At 36.9% G+C, this 18,249-nt stretch overlaps 1 protein-coding gene across 1 annotated transcript in view; it reads right to left on the reverse strand.

Moving 5' to 3' along the window:
- vwc2 (von Willebrand factor C domain containing 2) overlaps positions 1 to 18,249 on the reverse strand; it is a 66,369-nt gene that overhangs the window by 20,894 nt on the left and 27,226 nt on the right. Inside the window, exon 3 of the mRNA XM_088351734.1 lies at positions 14,649 to 14,778. Within this exon, the coding sequence (XP_088207860.1) occupies positions 14,649 to 14,778 (130 nt within the window). The remainder of the gene's footprint in view (positions 1 to 14,648; positions 14,779 to 18,249) is intronic.

Raw genomic sequence — 18,249 nt, forward strand, 5'->3', positions numbered from 1 at the left:
CGTGTGAGAGGGGTTATTTGTTTGTCACTAGTATTTTAAACATTCAATTGGATTGCTCTAATCACACAAACCAAGAAACAGAAAGCAGTTATCTGATTGGTTTGTGTGTACTGGAACGCTTACATTTCCTCATCGTATGCAATAATCCAGAGAACTAAGAATGAGAACGCACTGAAGACACAAAAGTCAAACCGTGATATGGCATGGGAATACTGTAAAGCACAAATGCCTGAGAATTTCTCAAGAACCCAGTCACATCAGAATTATATTTCAATAAAGTGGAATCAATGACAATCATTCACTGGTGGGCCTCCACAACAATGGTGGGAGAAATAACACCTCATTCAGACTCAATGCTCTTTCATGCCTTTTTGTGTTCTCAGAGTCATAATGAACCCATTATTTCTGTTTGCATCGCATCGTCCACAGATGCTCTTTTTCAGGTTTAATTATGTTCACTGAAACTCGCCCCGCATTTATGTCAGTCACAAAGTTTAGAGGTAAAACCATCAAGAGTGAGTAAAATGAAGAGAACCTGCCTCCATTCACAGATGTTCTTTGATATTCATGAACAACTGTCCGGGTGAGATGTCGGCGATACCTCACACTTTCATCTACGTCCCCTGGCTCTCTCTCAAATGTCTCCATGCATAATGACCAAATAACACATCTAAAGCAGGGGACCCTGCCATAGGCATCGATTTTGCATGTCTGAAAAGGCCACCATCATGTGAGCGCATAATTGATGAACTCATCAAACGATGCAATACATTACCGTATTTAGCAACAAAACCGATACAGGAGGAAAAATGCAAATTGGCTAAATTGCACAACAGCCGAGATACACTGAAAGAGGGGTCTTATTTGGTTACTTGGGTCTAATGTCCCCTTCCCCATTTGTTTCACTTTCTCAATAAATGATTTTCAACATTGGCATGGTTACTGCAATATACAGAGACAGTTGCAATGCACCCATGGATGAATAATTGCTTATTTTCCTATTAATGAGCTGAGCTTTGATGTGACACATTTCTGACAAGCATTAACATCTGCTGCACTTAAATGGCATATGCTAGCAGGGTGAAGACTTGTATGTCTGCCAATAATCTTATTTTACAGTAATTAGTGTTTGGGGCAAGAGTTTTCCCTTCTATTTTGGATGTAGATCTATGCCTGATTAACAACGGATAGTTTCTTCAAAGCGTAAGGGTCTTAAACAGAATGTGAGAGCACAATTAGTTATGTTTATAGATTACTTGTATTTGCTTATACAGCAAAATATATGTACTTACAAATGTTTTGTTTATTACAATGACAAGAGAACTATTTTCATTTAATCATGAGTACAACCTAATGGCACCAAAATAGGTAAGCTGAAGCTGAAGCTCGTAATTTATTTTCCCCATTCCTGTAAGCTATGCATAAAACACATACGAAAACGTAAAAAAGGAAAACAGGTTTAAAAATACAAAGGTGATACTATTTTTTAGGCCTAAAACACTGCTAACAGCATTTATGTCCAGAAAAAAACTGTTAATGACATAGATTTCCTCAGCATATCGATTAAATATACTTGTCATACATAAATATTTGTTTTAAATATTTTTCTAACTGATTCCACCAAACTAATACAATTTCAAATATAACAATGGCCCTTCAGAGTTGAAGGGGGATTACCTCATGTGCAGTCCCTTCTCAAGTCTCAAGTTTTTTTCATGTTGAAGATTTTGAATTTTCCCTTGCCCTCATGTAGGTTTTAGATCAGGGGATGGTGTAATAATAGTCTATGGTTGGCAATAATCGGTGGTCTTTGCAGACCTTTGAGAATCCTTGTGATCAAGGGCTATACAAATAAACATGACTTGACTTGACTATGAGCATTCTGGTCTTGAATGTTATATATTTCTGTCTGCTCTGAAAGGAAATCACGTTCTGGTTTCGACAGCAATTGATTCCCTTAAAAATCATGATGAATCATTGAACTAAAAACAAATAATAATCTAATTGATTATAAAAAAAAATTAATTCATGATTCATCTTTTGTTGTACGATATCAATTACGTTTAAGTAAAAGTTAAAAGGTTATGCATGCAGGAACATTGATTTTTGTTGTCCCTGATTTGCTCATAATTGTGTGGTATATAAAAATACCAGCTTGGTGGCCTTGGGGGATAGGGCACCCGCCCTGAGACTGGTTCAACCCTCGGCTGGGTCATACCTAAGGCTTACAACATTGGTACTCATTGCCTCCCTGCTTGGTGTTCGGCATTAGAGGTTGGAATTGGGGGGTTTGGTCACCTAATGACTCCCAACACATCAGTTGCATTGGGAATCCCCTTCTCTGTATCAATCTCCCAGAAAGAGTAAAAAATGTGAATGTGTTGACTCTAGCCACCTCCCACTCGGGGGATATGGCTCCGGTATATATCTCTCATCTCATCTCATTAGCCGTACCGCTTATCCTCATTAGGATCGCGGGGGGGCTGGAGCCCATCCCAGCCATCTCCGGGCAGTGGGCAGGGGACACCCTGAACTGGTTGCCAGCCAATCGCAGGGCACACAGGGACACATTTATTTGTATATATATATATATATATATATATATATATATATATATATATATATATATATATATATATATATATATATATATATATATATATATATATATATATATCTCATCTCATCTCATCAGCCGTACCGCTTATCCTCATTAGGGTCGCGGGGATATATATATATATATATATATATATATATATATATATATATATATATATATATATATATATATATATATATATATATATATATATATATATATATATATATATATCAAAAAAAAATTGTTATTGAATATATATATATATATATATATATTCAATGACAAAAAAAATTTGATTGTTTATTATTATTATATTAATAAAGTTTATTTAGTAGTTGGTGGAGGCTGATAAAAGTGATTTACATTAAGATGTGACAAGCGTGATTACATCGGGAAATACTCATGTCTATGTTTCTTACTCATGTCTATGTTTCTTGCACAATGTTGACTGCACTATGTTTACTGCTCACCTTGCACAATGTTGACTAGCTTTTTTGCACTATGATGACTATTTTTGCACCAAATGCATATGTTGACCATTTTTTGCACTATGATGACTATTTTTGCACCAAATGCATATTGCACAAACCCTACGATACCAAACTGTATGTAACATCCTATATGCCGACATTTCTTGGGTAAATTTTGTGTAAATTATTACTATAACTTTATCCTCCTTGTTTTATAACCTTATCTTCTCTGTTCCTTTATCTTCTTGGGTTTTTTACCTCACTGTGAATGTGTTTTACCTCACTGTGAATGTGTTTGAGTTTCATGCCCAATTTCGTTGTCACAATATGTTAACCCATTTTGTAACAATGACAATAAAGGTATATTCTATTCTATTCTCATCTCATCTCATCTCATTAGCCGTACCGCTTATCCTCATTAGGGTCGCGGGAGGGCTGGAGCCCATCCCAGCCATCTCCAGGCAGTGGGCAGGGGGACACCCTGAACTGGTTGCCAGCCAATCACAGGGCACACGGGGACAGACAACTCATTCGCTCATTCACACCTAGGGACAATTTGGACCGGACAATTCACCTGAAATGCATGTTTTTGGAATGTGGGAGGAAACCGGAGTGCCCGGAGGAAACCCACGCAAGCACCGGGAGAACATACAAACTCCGCACAGGAAGTCTGGAGCTGGATTTGAACCCACGACAGGTTCCCATGACATGAACTGTGCCGCACAAGCGCTAACCACTGCGCCGCCGTGCTGCCCCTATTCTATTCTATTCTATTCTATTCTATTCTATTCTATTCTATTCTATTCTATTCTATTCTATTCTAACATCCTGTGGCTTACAATTTAGAGTATTGTATGAAATTGGTTCAAATCTTTTGAGATACATTTCTAAATTAATCAAAAATCCAAAGTTCAGAAGGTAACAGCCTTAACTAGAAAAGCTGAAATATTGTGAGCGACCATTTAAAACATGGAACATGGAGCAAATGATTATATTAAGTGCTCAAAAGTACAGGGATTTACTCAAACAGAGTCGTCTCAATTTTACAGACTCCAACGTAAACCAAATGATGCAAGTCACAACAAGTAATAACAGCTAATATTGAAATTCAATATGTTATATAAATATATGCACATACAGTTGCATAGTTCAAATTATGCTGAAAACATTCACGTTCTATGTCTTATTTTTCACTCATGCAGGTACTCCTGAAAATTCTGGCATCTCAATATCTTTAATATCAATAAATAGATTGATTACATGCCCTACAACTCTCTGGCAACCAGTTCAGGGTGCCCCCTGCCCACTGCCTGAAGATAGCTGGGATGGGCTCCGGCACCCCCGCGACCCTACTGAGGATAAGCGGTGCAGATAATGGATGGACAGATGGATTGATTACATATGTTGATAGTTATCATGATAATGGTATGTTTGAAAGAGTTCTTACACCTAGGACTAGTCACGTATGGAGGACCGTTCATGCAATAAAAAAATATGAATAAATACCTACAAATATATGTCATATAAATACATGAACACACAAGTAGAGGTAAGATCTTGGGCCCTAAAACAACCCAAACCCGGCCCGAATTTTGGCTTAACATATCAATCATTAAGTTGGGCTGGCCGGGCTTCTCTCTTGCCGTATTTTTAATTTTTAATTTTTTTACCCTTTATGAAAAATTCACACAGCATGCACTTATTCAAGCAATTATTTAGATAAAGAACATGCTTACCAAACTATCAGTTTGACTCCCAATCACTTAAACCAAAGAAATTATCTTCCGCGTATCAAATCATGTTAATCCATCGCGTTTGGCCGGGTTCATGTTTATATACCTGCGACCTGGGTCAAGAAATGCTGAATTTATTAGGCCTGATCGTACCTCTACACACAATGAAATCACGTAATAACTAAATATTTGACATAAACACTATGTATTTGTTTATTGTTGCATTTTCTTATTTATTATCTCCGACTAGCAAAGCAAGCTAAATGAATGATAAATTGCATTTATTTTATATATTATTTATATATTAACGGTAGGTATTACATGATTTATTCATGTGTTCATTTATTTATTTGGCATATTTATTTATACACTTGTTTCTACACACAGCTGGATCAGTCCTATTTAAGAAAGCGTTTCCAGCAATATGGGCTTTGATGTGCAATTCAAAGAATCCAGTTAATTTTGGGAGGAAGCTGAAGTATTAGGGTGCCCCTTAACTCAGCGAGGCAGACATGCTAAATACTAATTGACCAAATAGCTTTTTGTAAATGTAATGCATCCACCTGTGCAATGATTGTATATCTAATAGATCCGCAACCAAGGAAATATAAGTCAGACACAAATACAGTAAATTAATATTCACTCAACGTTTTTACTTTAGGGATATATCAAATGGTATTCATTACGTGTCATGGCAATGTCGGGAGAAAATGTGCATTTTTTGATGAAACTCCAAGTGCCAGTTTACATTTATAGAACGCTATCAGACGCGAAAACAAAAATTGAGATAGGAAAAAGAAGCAAGAAAATGGGTAAAGTTCTTCGGTGCCCTTTATTTAAAAGTGATACACACCCATTTATAAATGACAAAATCTAATATGGAGCTACAGTATACTGTCTGTTTTCGTGTTGGAATGTTGGAGGCTAAATGAGTGTGTGTGTGTGTATATATACTCATTGGATTCGAGGGGTTACACTTTTCAAGATAAAAACATAAGTGTAGTAGCCGTGGATCATCAGATAAGAGCCTCGAAAACGGTGTCTTGGTAATCTTTCTTCCTATTTACAATCGTGTGTTTGTCATGGAAGCGGTAGCAGTCTAGTTTTTATATTTACAGATCTAAAGATATTATACATATTTAAATAAACACCATAATGGTAGCTGCAATGCACTTCGTCCTTCATGCTATTTGGGCTTAAAACCCCTAAACATCAGCAAGCATTTAATGTCTTTTAAAATAATGAAGCATTCATTTTAAAGTAAATACCAAATCTTGTATATGTTGTTTTCTCAAAAAGAGAGATTACCTTATTTTAAGGATTTTTATTTTATTTTACAATAGTTTATTTATTATAATGTATTTTCTACCAGTTCAAAAGTTCCTAAAAAGTTTATCTGATATTGGATCAATGTTTTTTTACTATTTTGCTGTATTTTAGGTCTTTTTTCTCATCATATAATCACTAAAATGTGCGACATCATCTGAAGAACTATTTTTTGCATTAAAAATATAAAATAGTCGGACAATTTGCCTCATTTTAAGTACTATCTTGTTTATATTTAAAAAACAAGTTACAAATAGTAAAATGAGAAAATAAATACTTTCAATCACCCCGATCAGGATTATTGTGTGGGTTGATTTATTTGAATGTTTTTATTGAGTTTTATTGTATTGTATTTATTTATTCAGCCAGTATAAACCATAAACATGATATATACAGGAAATCATTTGACACGCGAACCTCTCGACGTGACGCGTCGCTTTCGATCGGCGCCGGGTTTCTTAGACCCAACTGCTGTTTTGGGAGTCATTAGGTGACCAAACCCCCCAATTCCAACCCTTAATGCCGAGCACCAAGCAGGGAGGCAATGAGTACCAATGTTGTAGGTCTTAGGTATGACTCGACCAGCGACCTCCCAGTCTCGGAGCGGGCGCCCTACCATCTAGCCTACCGAGCTGGTTTTGCTTTTTAAGGAGCAGATGCAATGGTCATTCAATTCAAAATAAAACTTTAAATTTAGAATTATTGCTCCCTTTTCTCGCATCATTTATGTCTAATTATTGTTTAAGAATATCACCTTAAAAATTAAGCGTGAATGATTCAAATCTAATGTATTGATTTGTTTATTCATTAAATTTACCCAATTGAAAAAAAGCTATGTGTTTGTTAGGAGTTCTTGTCAGCAAGCATATTTCACTAATAAAATGTTTACAGCAGCTGAGCCAAAACATAAAGCTTGATGTTTTCTGCATTCATAATTTATATATACACACATATTAAAGCTGAGCTTTAATAGTTACGGATAATGTAAATGTATGAGCACAGATTGCGAAAAAAAAGGCTTTATCCTCCAAAATACTTTGGCGGGAGGTTGGCAATTGTTTTGTTTTTCCCAAGTAAAAGTGAGTTGTGATGTGCATGCAAATTTATGTGTCGATCTATAGCATTTTGAGTCATTGGGCAACGTTAAACAATTCCGCTTTTCCTAATGAAGGTCATTTGAGGCGCTCCATGGAAACATTAGGCTGAATAAGCAGCAACAAAGACAGTTCGGTAGTCAACATTTGCATTTTCCACTTCATCACAACACTCGCGGATTTGTTTTTCTTTCGGCGAATTAAACCGCTGGTTGACGGTCATATAAATCTTTGCTATGCATGAAAAAAACGCGGTGTATTTCTGCTAACTAGCAAGCAACATCTTTATAATGTCCACTGGCACAGTTAAACATGTGTGTAGTAGATATCAAATCATAAATGATCTCCAAAGTTATACCGGATACTGAATACACGAGCAAGATACCGGACAGGACAGACTGTATTGATACCGGATACACAAGCAAGATACCGGACAGGGCGGGACAGACGGAATCGATACCGGATACTGGATACACGAGCAAGATACGGGACAGGGCAGGACAGACAGGATTGATACCGGGTATTGGATACACAAGCAAGATACCGGAGGGGGCAGGATAGATGGAATCGGTACCGGATACTGGGTACACGAGCAAGATACCAGACAGGGCCTCCCTACCTACCTACCTACCTACCTACCTACCTACCTGACTGACTGCCTGCCTACACTAAGTTTTATTGCTTTTGCTTAAAATAGAATCAAATATCTTTAATGAGCATTTTGTATTTACATTTTCTCTCTCTTATGTTTTAGTCACTTGTTTGAGTTAGTTATATTTATTTACTTGTTTTTTGTAATAAATGAATGCCCTTTATTGTCAAAATTCATAACATGAGCTTCTCTTTTCAGTAGACGAAGGAAAAAAAATAAAAATGTTTAAAAAAAACATGGAAAAAACAACCTATTAAAGATATATAATAGATATATATTAAATGCTTTTATTCGAAAAAAATATTAAAATCTGGAAGGATGGCAGTCTTTGTTTTAGTTTTAAGGCCTTTTACCCAGCCCTACAATAATTGTTCATCAGTATATTTACATTGACTGATTAATGGATTGACCCAAGAAAAATGACACAAACTAGGTTCAATTTTGTGTTAAAAATCTTCAGGACCACTCGCTCACTTTGGTGAGGGATGGATTCATCATATGTTTCAGATGCTTTTTGTGTGTTCATTGTTTCAAACTTGGCTCGACAAAGCTGCACAGTTAATTACGGAGCTCGGTGTCTGTCTGGTATAATTTCCTGTCTCACGGGCTACAGAGTATATGAACAGATGATATCATTTAATATGGTGCTATTTTTTGGTGTCACGGATCTGCTTTGAATGACAGCAGGAGCGTCGGCTTTGTGTTTGTTGGATACAGGTGAGTGTGTTTGTTAAAAACTTTGTGTCTATGGTTGTGGTCTAGACCAACGACGAAGAACTAATCAACAATTGGCCCCAACTGAACTCACACCTTTTATAGCCTTGCTGCAGATAAAAGCATCAAACTGGCATTAAAAAAACAACATTTTTGTTAGGGATGCACTGAAATGTCGGCACTACTACGATCCCCTGTAAGTAAACACCCAATGTAAAAATCTTCTGCTTTTATGTACCCTCACTTTCTTGTGTAAATATTTTGTGTTCATATACATCCAAATTATTTTTGTCTTTTTCTTATCTTTTATCTTTACAGTTTAAATGTATAACAGGAGTGCCACATCCAATCTTGTTGTCAAGTTTTTTCCTCAAATATTCCTGTGTCTCTCTGCTTCCAAGTTTTAATTAAATTCCAGACAGACTTTGGCAAATGTTTACATGCTAACACTACAGTTCAAACTCACTACTGTTGAGCAGATTTAATTTAAAAACACTTACTTTGTAGGTAACATTCAGTCCGTTTGTCACCAAAGTTGATTGGCTGCCTATGCACATTGACAGTTTCATTCACCATTATTTTACTTTGGCAAATGTGCGCATGCGACCTGTTTGTTGCATTAAACTGAGCATCATCATTATTCACTCCTAAACCGTTTTTTTTTGTCACTATATTTATAAACAAAAACTTTGAGGTGAATAAATATGTTTGTGAGGATGGTGAAAACAAATAAAAACTAATAAATGGGGATACAATCCCATATGCATACATCTTAAAAGGAACACAAAACAGATATAACTGCACATCTCAAAGTTAGGGCAGACAAGTGGGAGTTTGATGCTGGAGGCATCTGGCTCAAGCTCCCGTACTTTGTCTTTTTAATGCACAGATCAGGACATTCACGAATGGTGGTCCTGCTGTCTGCTGTTACCCTCTAAGGTATGAGGTCCAAAGATACTTGTATGACAGAAAACACACATAACATAGCAGTCAATTTCACCATGGGGACCAAAGACAACTGTGATATCGTAATAGATACTCTTATACTATAATATGTTAAAAATGTATGGAGACAGTAATGATTATAATGATGATGGTTTAAAAAGTGAAGGAAGTAGTGATGGTGATAATGATTATGACGATGATTATGAAGAGACTGTGTATCCACAGGGCCAATGTAAAGGTGTATATTCATGAGTTACCGTATTTTCCGCACTATAAGGCGCACCTAATAGCCTTTTTTTTTTTTCAAAAGCTGACCATGCTCCTTATAATACAGTGCGCCTTATTTATGGATCAACTTTAAAATTGCAAAGTTTTTCAACTAACTTGCAGCCGCCGACTAGATTTTCCCCAAAACGCCAAGTAGTACGCGGTGTATGCTGGGATTTATTTACCGGCGTTTCATTGGCTAACCAATGTGTCAATCATCATTTGAATAGATCACTATTGGCTAAAGTTATTCGGAGGTCAAGGGGCGGATCCTTTTTATCATTTACAGGCTGGCATTGGCTTAAACGGCAAAAAAAAGCCTGCAATTGGCCGAAAAAGATGTGTCAAACATCAGTTTGAATCGATCACTATTGGCTAAAGTTATTCGGAGGTCAAGGGGCGGATCCTTTTTATCATTTACAGGCTGGCATTGGCTTAAACGGCAAAACAAAGCCTGCAATTGGCCGAAAAAGATGAATGTGTATAGCACGTGGCTGACGACATAGAGAAAGCATTTTTTTCTATTCTGTATTTGTAGATATTTTATTCTCCTGGATTTACTACCCTCACGGATATAAGAGGACATTGGCTGCACATTATTATGAACACAACGACTTCGGTGAGCTACTCCGGGTTTTATATTTTCCCTGTATCTTGTTTCAGACTGAACTCGATGTTTCTGTGATAATCGGTGCAGATAATGGATGGAATGGAGTGTCTATTTTTAAATTCAACTCAATTCCAAGTGTTTATTGTCATATGCAGAGTAAAGTTGCGAGCGAAAAAGAAAATAGATACTAAGGAATGGTTGGCATTTCTTGAATCCCAAGACTTTAACCTTCCGAATGATGGAACGATGCATTTGAGTGACATCGTACGGACACCGCATCCGCACGTGTTCTCGACACGTATTTGCGTCTTTGGAAGCTTTCGGAATGTTAAGGGGGTAATAAGTTGGACTGAACTATCTGACTGTTTTGTCGACGTTCCCATTGTAGCGCCTTATAATCCGGTGCGTCTTATGTATGTCAAAAATAGGACCAAAAACTATTTTTTCGGGGTGCGCCCTATAACCCAATGCGCCTTATAGTGCGGAAAATACGGTAATTTTTTCATGTAAATACACAGGGGATCTAGATGTGGGATGCAATTTTTAGGAAGTCTGAAGGGGGGGATTTAATAAGCATATGCTTCTCCCTACTCCCATTTGAACATGTAAATGTATTAACATCTTTTGTGTGTTTTTTTTTTTCGACACACGTTTTTGCTTTTTTCATGTTTGAAATAAGTTTCATTCATTCAGCCGATCCACTCTCCTGTCTGTTAAAAGCTATGAAGGCCCAAAAATAATATTTAAAAGGGAGAAAAAGATTGAGTAGCAGCGACAAGCTATTTATTTTACCAACATTACAAGGTACTTGCTAGTGTTATTTGCATTTTAGATCCCTCAAGAGTTTTACTCGCGGCATGGTTGTCGTGTAAGGGGGATTACTACAGTCCATACTGAAGGTTTCTCACTTTTCCCCATGCAAAGATTATTTAAGGTTTTCCCTGCTCCCATGTAGGTTTGCGAACAGGGGATGTTGTATGTACTATAATTGTGGCCTGGCCAGCCCTTTTAGACTATCTGTGATTACATAAATATGAATAAAAAAATAATGACCTGACTTGACTTTTGTAAAATTTGATATCTGGTTGATTTTTTCAAACACTTAAATACTGTAATGTACTACTCTTTGGTCTCCTGTAGTCCAAAATCAAGAGCCTGCAGCTGGTACAAAATGTTGCAGTGATGCTTTTAACTAAGACAAGAAGGTTTGATCACATTACCCCGATTTTAGCTAATCTCCATTGGCTCTATCTTAGCTTAAGATGTGATTTTAAGGTTCTGTTGGTATTATACAAAATCATGCATGGACTTGCTCCCTCATATCTTTCAGATTTAATTTCCCCCTATGTTCCGGTCCGGAGCCTTCGCTCTGAAAACGCTGGTCTACTAGTGATCCCAAAAGCCAAGAAGAGATCCGCAGGTTCAAGAGCGTGCTCCATTCCGGCCCCAGGGCTGTGGATTGCTTTGCCCACTGAGATTCGATCTGCAACCTCAGTGAAACTGTTCAAATCTAGGCCTAAAAGACACCTCTATTCTGTATCTTATGAGAAACCTATATTTCACATTGACAATATCTGTGTATTATTTGTTGCAAGATCCGTTGCAGCCTGGTCATCCTAGAAGAGGGATTACCTCATGTTCGGTCCCTTCTCAAGGTTTCTTCATTTCTCTCATGTTGAGGTTTTGAGTTTTTCCTTGCCCTCTAATAGTTTTTGGATCAGGGTATGTTGAAATAATAGTCTGTAGTTTGCAAAAATCTGTGGTCTGTGCAGCCCTTTGAGACTCCTTGTCATAAAGGGCCATACAAATAAAAATGACTTGATTTGACTACTGTCATTGTCATTTTATGAGATTTAATCAATTTAACACTTAAAATTAGCATCTAGTAATATGCCTGGCAGTTATTTATCAGTTTAAATTGTACTATTTTTGAGAGGTCAGTGCAAGTTCGTGAATTTAATTTATTCATTTCAGTGTTACATGTGTTTTTTGAGAAGTCTTTAACATTTTTGTTTGGTTTTGGCCCCATTTCATTTCGGTGAATCCCTACTTTTTGTCTCTTTTCAATAACAAGTGAAACCCTATATATGCAGGCTCAAAGAAGATTATACCTTGACCACAGATTTTTCCAGATTTGTTTTGACACTGAAACAGCAATCAGCTCATGTAATTGGCTCACTTAGATACATTGAACTCAATCTTATGCTAATACAGACGGAATCCATTGCAACACAGTATAATCCTTCTCGGTTGAAAGAACACGGGGGTGTGGTGCCGGTTTTAAATATCATTTTACACCCAGGCCACATCTGTCTCTAAACAGATGCGTGCAGAGCCCAGGCTCAGCAAAATCAAGTGTGCAGTCCAAAAGAGAAAAGATGGAGCAGTGCCAAAATGCAACACAAAGCTCTTCTTCATGTTCATACTTTACAGCTGAACAAATAATCATCCCGTTGTCTCTCAAAATGCTTATGAAAATGACACGGAATATGGAAATTTGATAGGACTGTTCCCAAGTGATTCATGTGAATGGTGAATATAGTACAATTAAGTGAAATTAAAATATACTTGCCTTCTTGGATTTTTTTTAGGAGGAACAGCATGTAGAATCCAGATTTCTTTTTATCTCTTTGAAAGCCATTTGGGTAAGTCTTTTTATTTCGAATTTCTCATGTGAAGATGAAGCTCTGTACCAACATGATAAGGCAATAATCTCTTTCCTACTTTGAAGGGATTTGAGTAGGATTGTTGCACAATAACTGGATTTTTGTGTGCAATATATTTTATGTCATTCTCCTCCGGTAGATTTGCTAGTGGTGTTCCGCACCACAATACTTAATAATCCCACTTTAATCAAAACATCTCATTACATTTGTTGTTCTTTTTGCTCTCGGTGACATTTTCACGTTGAGTGAGATTTCATTCCCACCAAGAGTAACAAACAGTGTTGGGACTTAAGCGTGACAAAGGAACAATTATTTTTCTCTGTAACGTTATTAATAAAATTCTACTGTTGTTACTACATGTTGCATTGCTGTGTTATTCTGCTCCTTATTAAATACTTATCTGATACTGACTACTCCTCACTCATGTTGGCAAATACAAACCTCAATCCGGCAGGAACAGTCTCCGATTGGTGGGCATGTTTACATTTACAGTACCTACAAGGTATAATTGAAGACAGTTAAGGCAGCGTCGTCCCAAGCACAGAGTACGAGTACGCTGAATTTCTCCTCATGCAGATATTTTCCCTACTGTATGTACTCGTATCTAAGCCAAATTTAAAACTATGAAACATACTCCTCAAATCAGGGGGACAGTTTATATGCGCATAATTGCTTGAGTGTCATCAGTAGCTTGGCTTATAAAGGAACAACAACGGGGAATCATTGGGGCAAATGTGAGCACTGAATTTATGGTATAAGTGTGCTGAATTTTCCATGTTTTTATTCGTAAAAATATTTTTCTAATAGACCATGCCTGGAGAAAAAAACTAAATGTCGTGGACAGTACCTAGAAAAGGAGAGATCTTCGAGGGATTTGAAGCCTAGAGACAAAATAGATAAGGAGTGTCTCAGCTAAGTGTTCATTTGCAAGAAATATGAAGGCTTCTCTACTTCCACAGGGTTGTGTACACATATGTTTTAATTATGTGGCTATTCTAAAGGAGTTTTAGCGAGTAGGCTTCTATGCTGCTATATACGATAATTTGTCTCTAGATATTAACTCCTATAGTAACGCGCTACTGTATTTAATTACTGTTTATCAGTAATGCACTGAAAACAAAGGACACAAGGGCATCATTTTCTATAGAAATTGAAGCAGATTTGACTTCAATTGATTAAGTGGTACAATTTCTTTTTTAAATGGGACAGAGCAGAATTTTATCCCCAATTAGAAAAAAAAGATAAAAAATTGACGAGTTGTTTTTTTTTGTGCCGTGAGCTTCAACATATATTTTTTACATGCATTTTGAAAGCATGTGCATGCTCGGTTGCTATTCCCTACATGTACCTGTGAGCCCAGTGACATCAGTCACTTGTGCGTACATGTAAACAGACAAATCCATATATGAAGCAGGCACTTAGATGTACTCTGTAAATCTTAAGTGACACAAACACTGTGGGAGAAAATGAATGGTGATGCCTCATCCCTTTGCTGACTTGGACGGACTGACTAAATCTGTGGGCTGCTGCAACATTCCAGTGTTGCAAAACGAAACATCTCGCACTTACCGCTCTTGCAGATGGGACAGCATTGGTCCGGCTCGTATTGCGGGTCCACACATTCCGTCTGAGGGCAAGCCGACACAGAGCACAGCACCTCTCCGCTTGGCTCACATCGGCATTTCTCACATGGGGACACCTGGAAAAACAACCGGCACACTCAGGATAATGCCACACATACGGCAATAGATCTAATTATTTCGATGGAATCGTCAATGTTGAAATGCAGAATTCAAATGCTTGCATTATTGCAAAATCGATGGTAGGAATTTACGAGTTTATTTTTTATTTATTTTCCCCCCAAGGAGCTTAGCGTAGTTTATTCGAGACCGTATATATACAGGGTTCGTACACCTATTTGTGGCCAAAGTCAAGCACTTTGTAGGGGCTTTCAAAGCTTTTTCATATTTCTCCAATACTATCCATCCATCCATTATCTGCACCAATTATCCTCAGTAGGGTCATGGGGGTGCTGGAGCCCATCTCAGCCGTTCTCCAGTACTATTGAAAGCAAAATTCGGTGTTAATCTTGCATCTGCATTTATCAAGACAGCAAAACCGCAAATACAGTTCTGTGAAAAAGTATTTGCCGCCTTACCGATATCTGAGTTTTTGAGCATGTTTATCACTCACAAGGTTTTATATAGATAGATAGATAGATAGATAGATAGATAGATAGATAGATAGATAGATAGATAGATAGATAGATAGATAGATAGATAGATAGATAGATAGATAGATAGATAGATAGATAGATAGATAGATAGATAGATAGATAGATAGATAGATAGATAGATAGATAGATAGATAGATAGATAGATAGATAGATAGACAGACGGACGGACGGACGGACGGACTCACAAGTTGGGCCAAATTTGGCAGCGATAACAGAAATCATACTGGCAATGAGTCTTTCCCAACATGGAGGAATTTTGCCCCATTCTTCTTTGCAAAATTGTTTCAACTCTGCTATAACTGCGTTTTTTTTCTAGAATGAACTTCCAGTTTAAGGTCACACAACAGCATCTCAGTTGCATTTTAATGCGGGCTCTGAGTTCGCCACCCAGAATATTCTGTTATAAAAACATCAACAGAACTGCTTAGCCCCAGTGCTTGTTTTACCCATCTCACAACCCAGAAGAAAATTCATTCCTCTTCAAGTGGAAGTCAATAAATGTTTTACAGAGCTTTACTAGAATAAAAACTGCTTTTTGTATTCTTACCTAATGAGTTAAGAAGCAATATCCACCTTGTTTTTATCCAACTCCAGGGGGTGGGCATTTTGACAATGTTTTTGAGTGACCATGCGACACAAACACTGAGGCTTCAGCTAATGACCAATCACAGCTATGCTCGAGAAGGCCACTGAAATGTGACTGGTCGTTAGCTGAAGTCTAGTGTTTATGATGTCATTTTTACTTGACAGCATTTTCAAAATGATCACCAGGAGATTGATAAAAAACAAGCAGATTTTGCTACATTAGATATAATGTTAATCTAAAGTGTTTAAATATACTCTTTTTCAGGAATCTCTTTGGTTGTCTTCTGATTTAAAGATTTTTTGCTGTTTGGTCCGTTTAATTCCTTTAGTACTGTCCTTTATCCGTATCTCCTTTTATTGGTGAAATACTAGGATGTTGTTGTCAACATTATCAATTTCAACAAAATAATCATTTTATGTGAGAGCAGAGGTCACCAACCTCTCTAAAGCTGAGTGGTAGTTCTTTGTTATTGATTAGTACCGATGTCTACCTGATATCGTTTATTTATTACGTTGTTACAATGTTATTATCTTATAACAAAGTTATTGGTTGGAGTGGGGCAAAATAGGTTCACTTGACCAAATACAAATCTTCCTTGAATAAAAGGCAATCAGCGATTACACGAAGAATTGTTCAGTTAATTCTAAAAAAGACAATGATCATGTAATGATTTTTCCATAGTTAAAAAACAGATACTGAAAATACAAAATACCAATATAACCCTTCCATACTTTAAAATCTTATATTTATTTCAGAAAATCACATCGACCCATCAGTTGGGAGTTCTGCAGCCAACCCAGGTGTTTTTTGGGGGGGGCAAAGTGGTGCATGGCATACTGGAATAAAATCTGTGAAACTGATAATTGGCGGCCCATTTACAAGTTGGCTCTAACAACCCAAAAATTGCAGTTTAGTAAATGAAAAAAATCCTGCCAGGAGGATTTTAAGTGTAATCGAGAGAAAAGGAGCAGCTGCCAGAAAGCAAGAAACAATGTGAAGTCATGCAATAGGGTTGTGCTATATCATACCAACCACAGTAATACACTGGTAGTCCACGTTCTCAAATGCCTCAGGGTATTACAAGTATATCCATGCAAAAAATTAAACGCTTTGCAGCAGCATGTCATCCTTGTAGGATGACTTCTTGTTTTAGGTTTGTTTTGCTGGGAATGATTAATATCCACTACTATGTCTCCCAGGGTTAGGCAAAGTAATTTGCAACGCATTAATACATGAGTGCGTGATTACAGAAATCATAAATTTGTGTGCAGACGTTACAAGACAGCGGAGTGTGTGCGTCTCACTTAAATTAACAGTGTATTTTTAAATAAATAAATGGAGATACAATAGCATAGAGATAACTTTTAATAAGGACACAAAACAGACATTTCTGCACATTTCTTAGTTAGGGCAGACAAGTGGGAGTTTTGATGCTGGAGCTTAAGCTCCCGTACCTTGTCTTTTGAATGCAAAGAGCAGGACACTCAAGAATGGTGGTCCTGCTGCCGGGGGCGCGGACCCCCTAAGGCATCAGGTCCAAAGATACTCGTATGACCGAAAACACACACCACATGGCAGTTAGTTGTCACCACGAACCCCCATGATAATTATTGTTATTATAATAGATACTCTTATTATAAAGTATGCTGAGAATGAATGGAGACAGCAATGATAGTGATGGTGACGGTAAAAATGGTGCTGGTTTTAATAATGATGAAGATGAGGGAGTGACTGTGCATCCACAAAACGTATGTAAATATGGATATTCTTGAGGTGTTTGTTATATGTAAATAAATAGGATATTTATCGATAATACACAATTATCAAGGAAGTGGGGTAGGATCAAATAAGCATATGCTTCTTCCTATTCCTTTTCGGACATGTTACACACATTGTTTTCATACATTCATTCATTCATTTTTTCTTAAATAATATGAGGCATATTAAGTACAGGCGATGCCTTTCCTTCTTTCAATAGCGTGAACATACATCAATGGGCAGTCTGTCATTTGCAACATGGTATACAAAATTCAAACGAGGTAAATTACAACTTATTGCAAGAGTGATTCTGAACCTTTTTCGAGCCAAGGCGTATGTTCTTTCAGAGAAAATCTTGTAGCACATGTTTAAAAATTAACTCCTGGCACCAGTTTTATACTGTATTGTGGTTTCTTTTCAATCGTAAATGATCATGCTGATTAAATTGCCAGTAATTTTAGATCATTTTTTGTGGTCACCATAGCTCAGGAGGTAATACAGGTAATTCATTTTGGTTAAATAACTTAGATGTAATTTGAAATTGCACTCAGTTTTAACCTCTTTTGAGAATTTAACTATAACTTAATTTT

The sequence above is a fragment of the Urocampus carinirostris genome, chromosome 13, assembly GCF_059441175.1.
Source record: "Urocampus carinirostris isolate Australia breed hairy pipefish chromosome 13, RoL_Ucar_1.0, whole genome shotgun sequence".
Lineage (NCBI taxonomy): Eukaryota > Metazoa > Chordata > Actinopteri > Syngnathiformes > Syngnathidae > Urocampus > Urocampus carinirostris.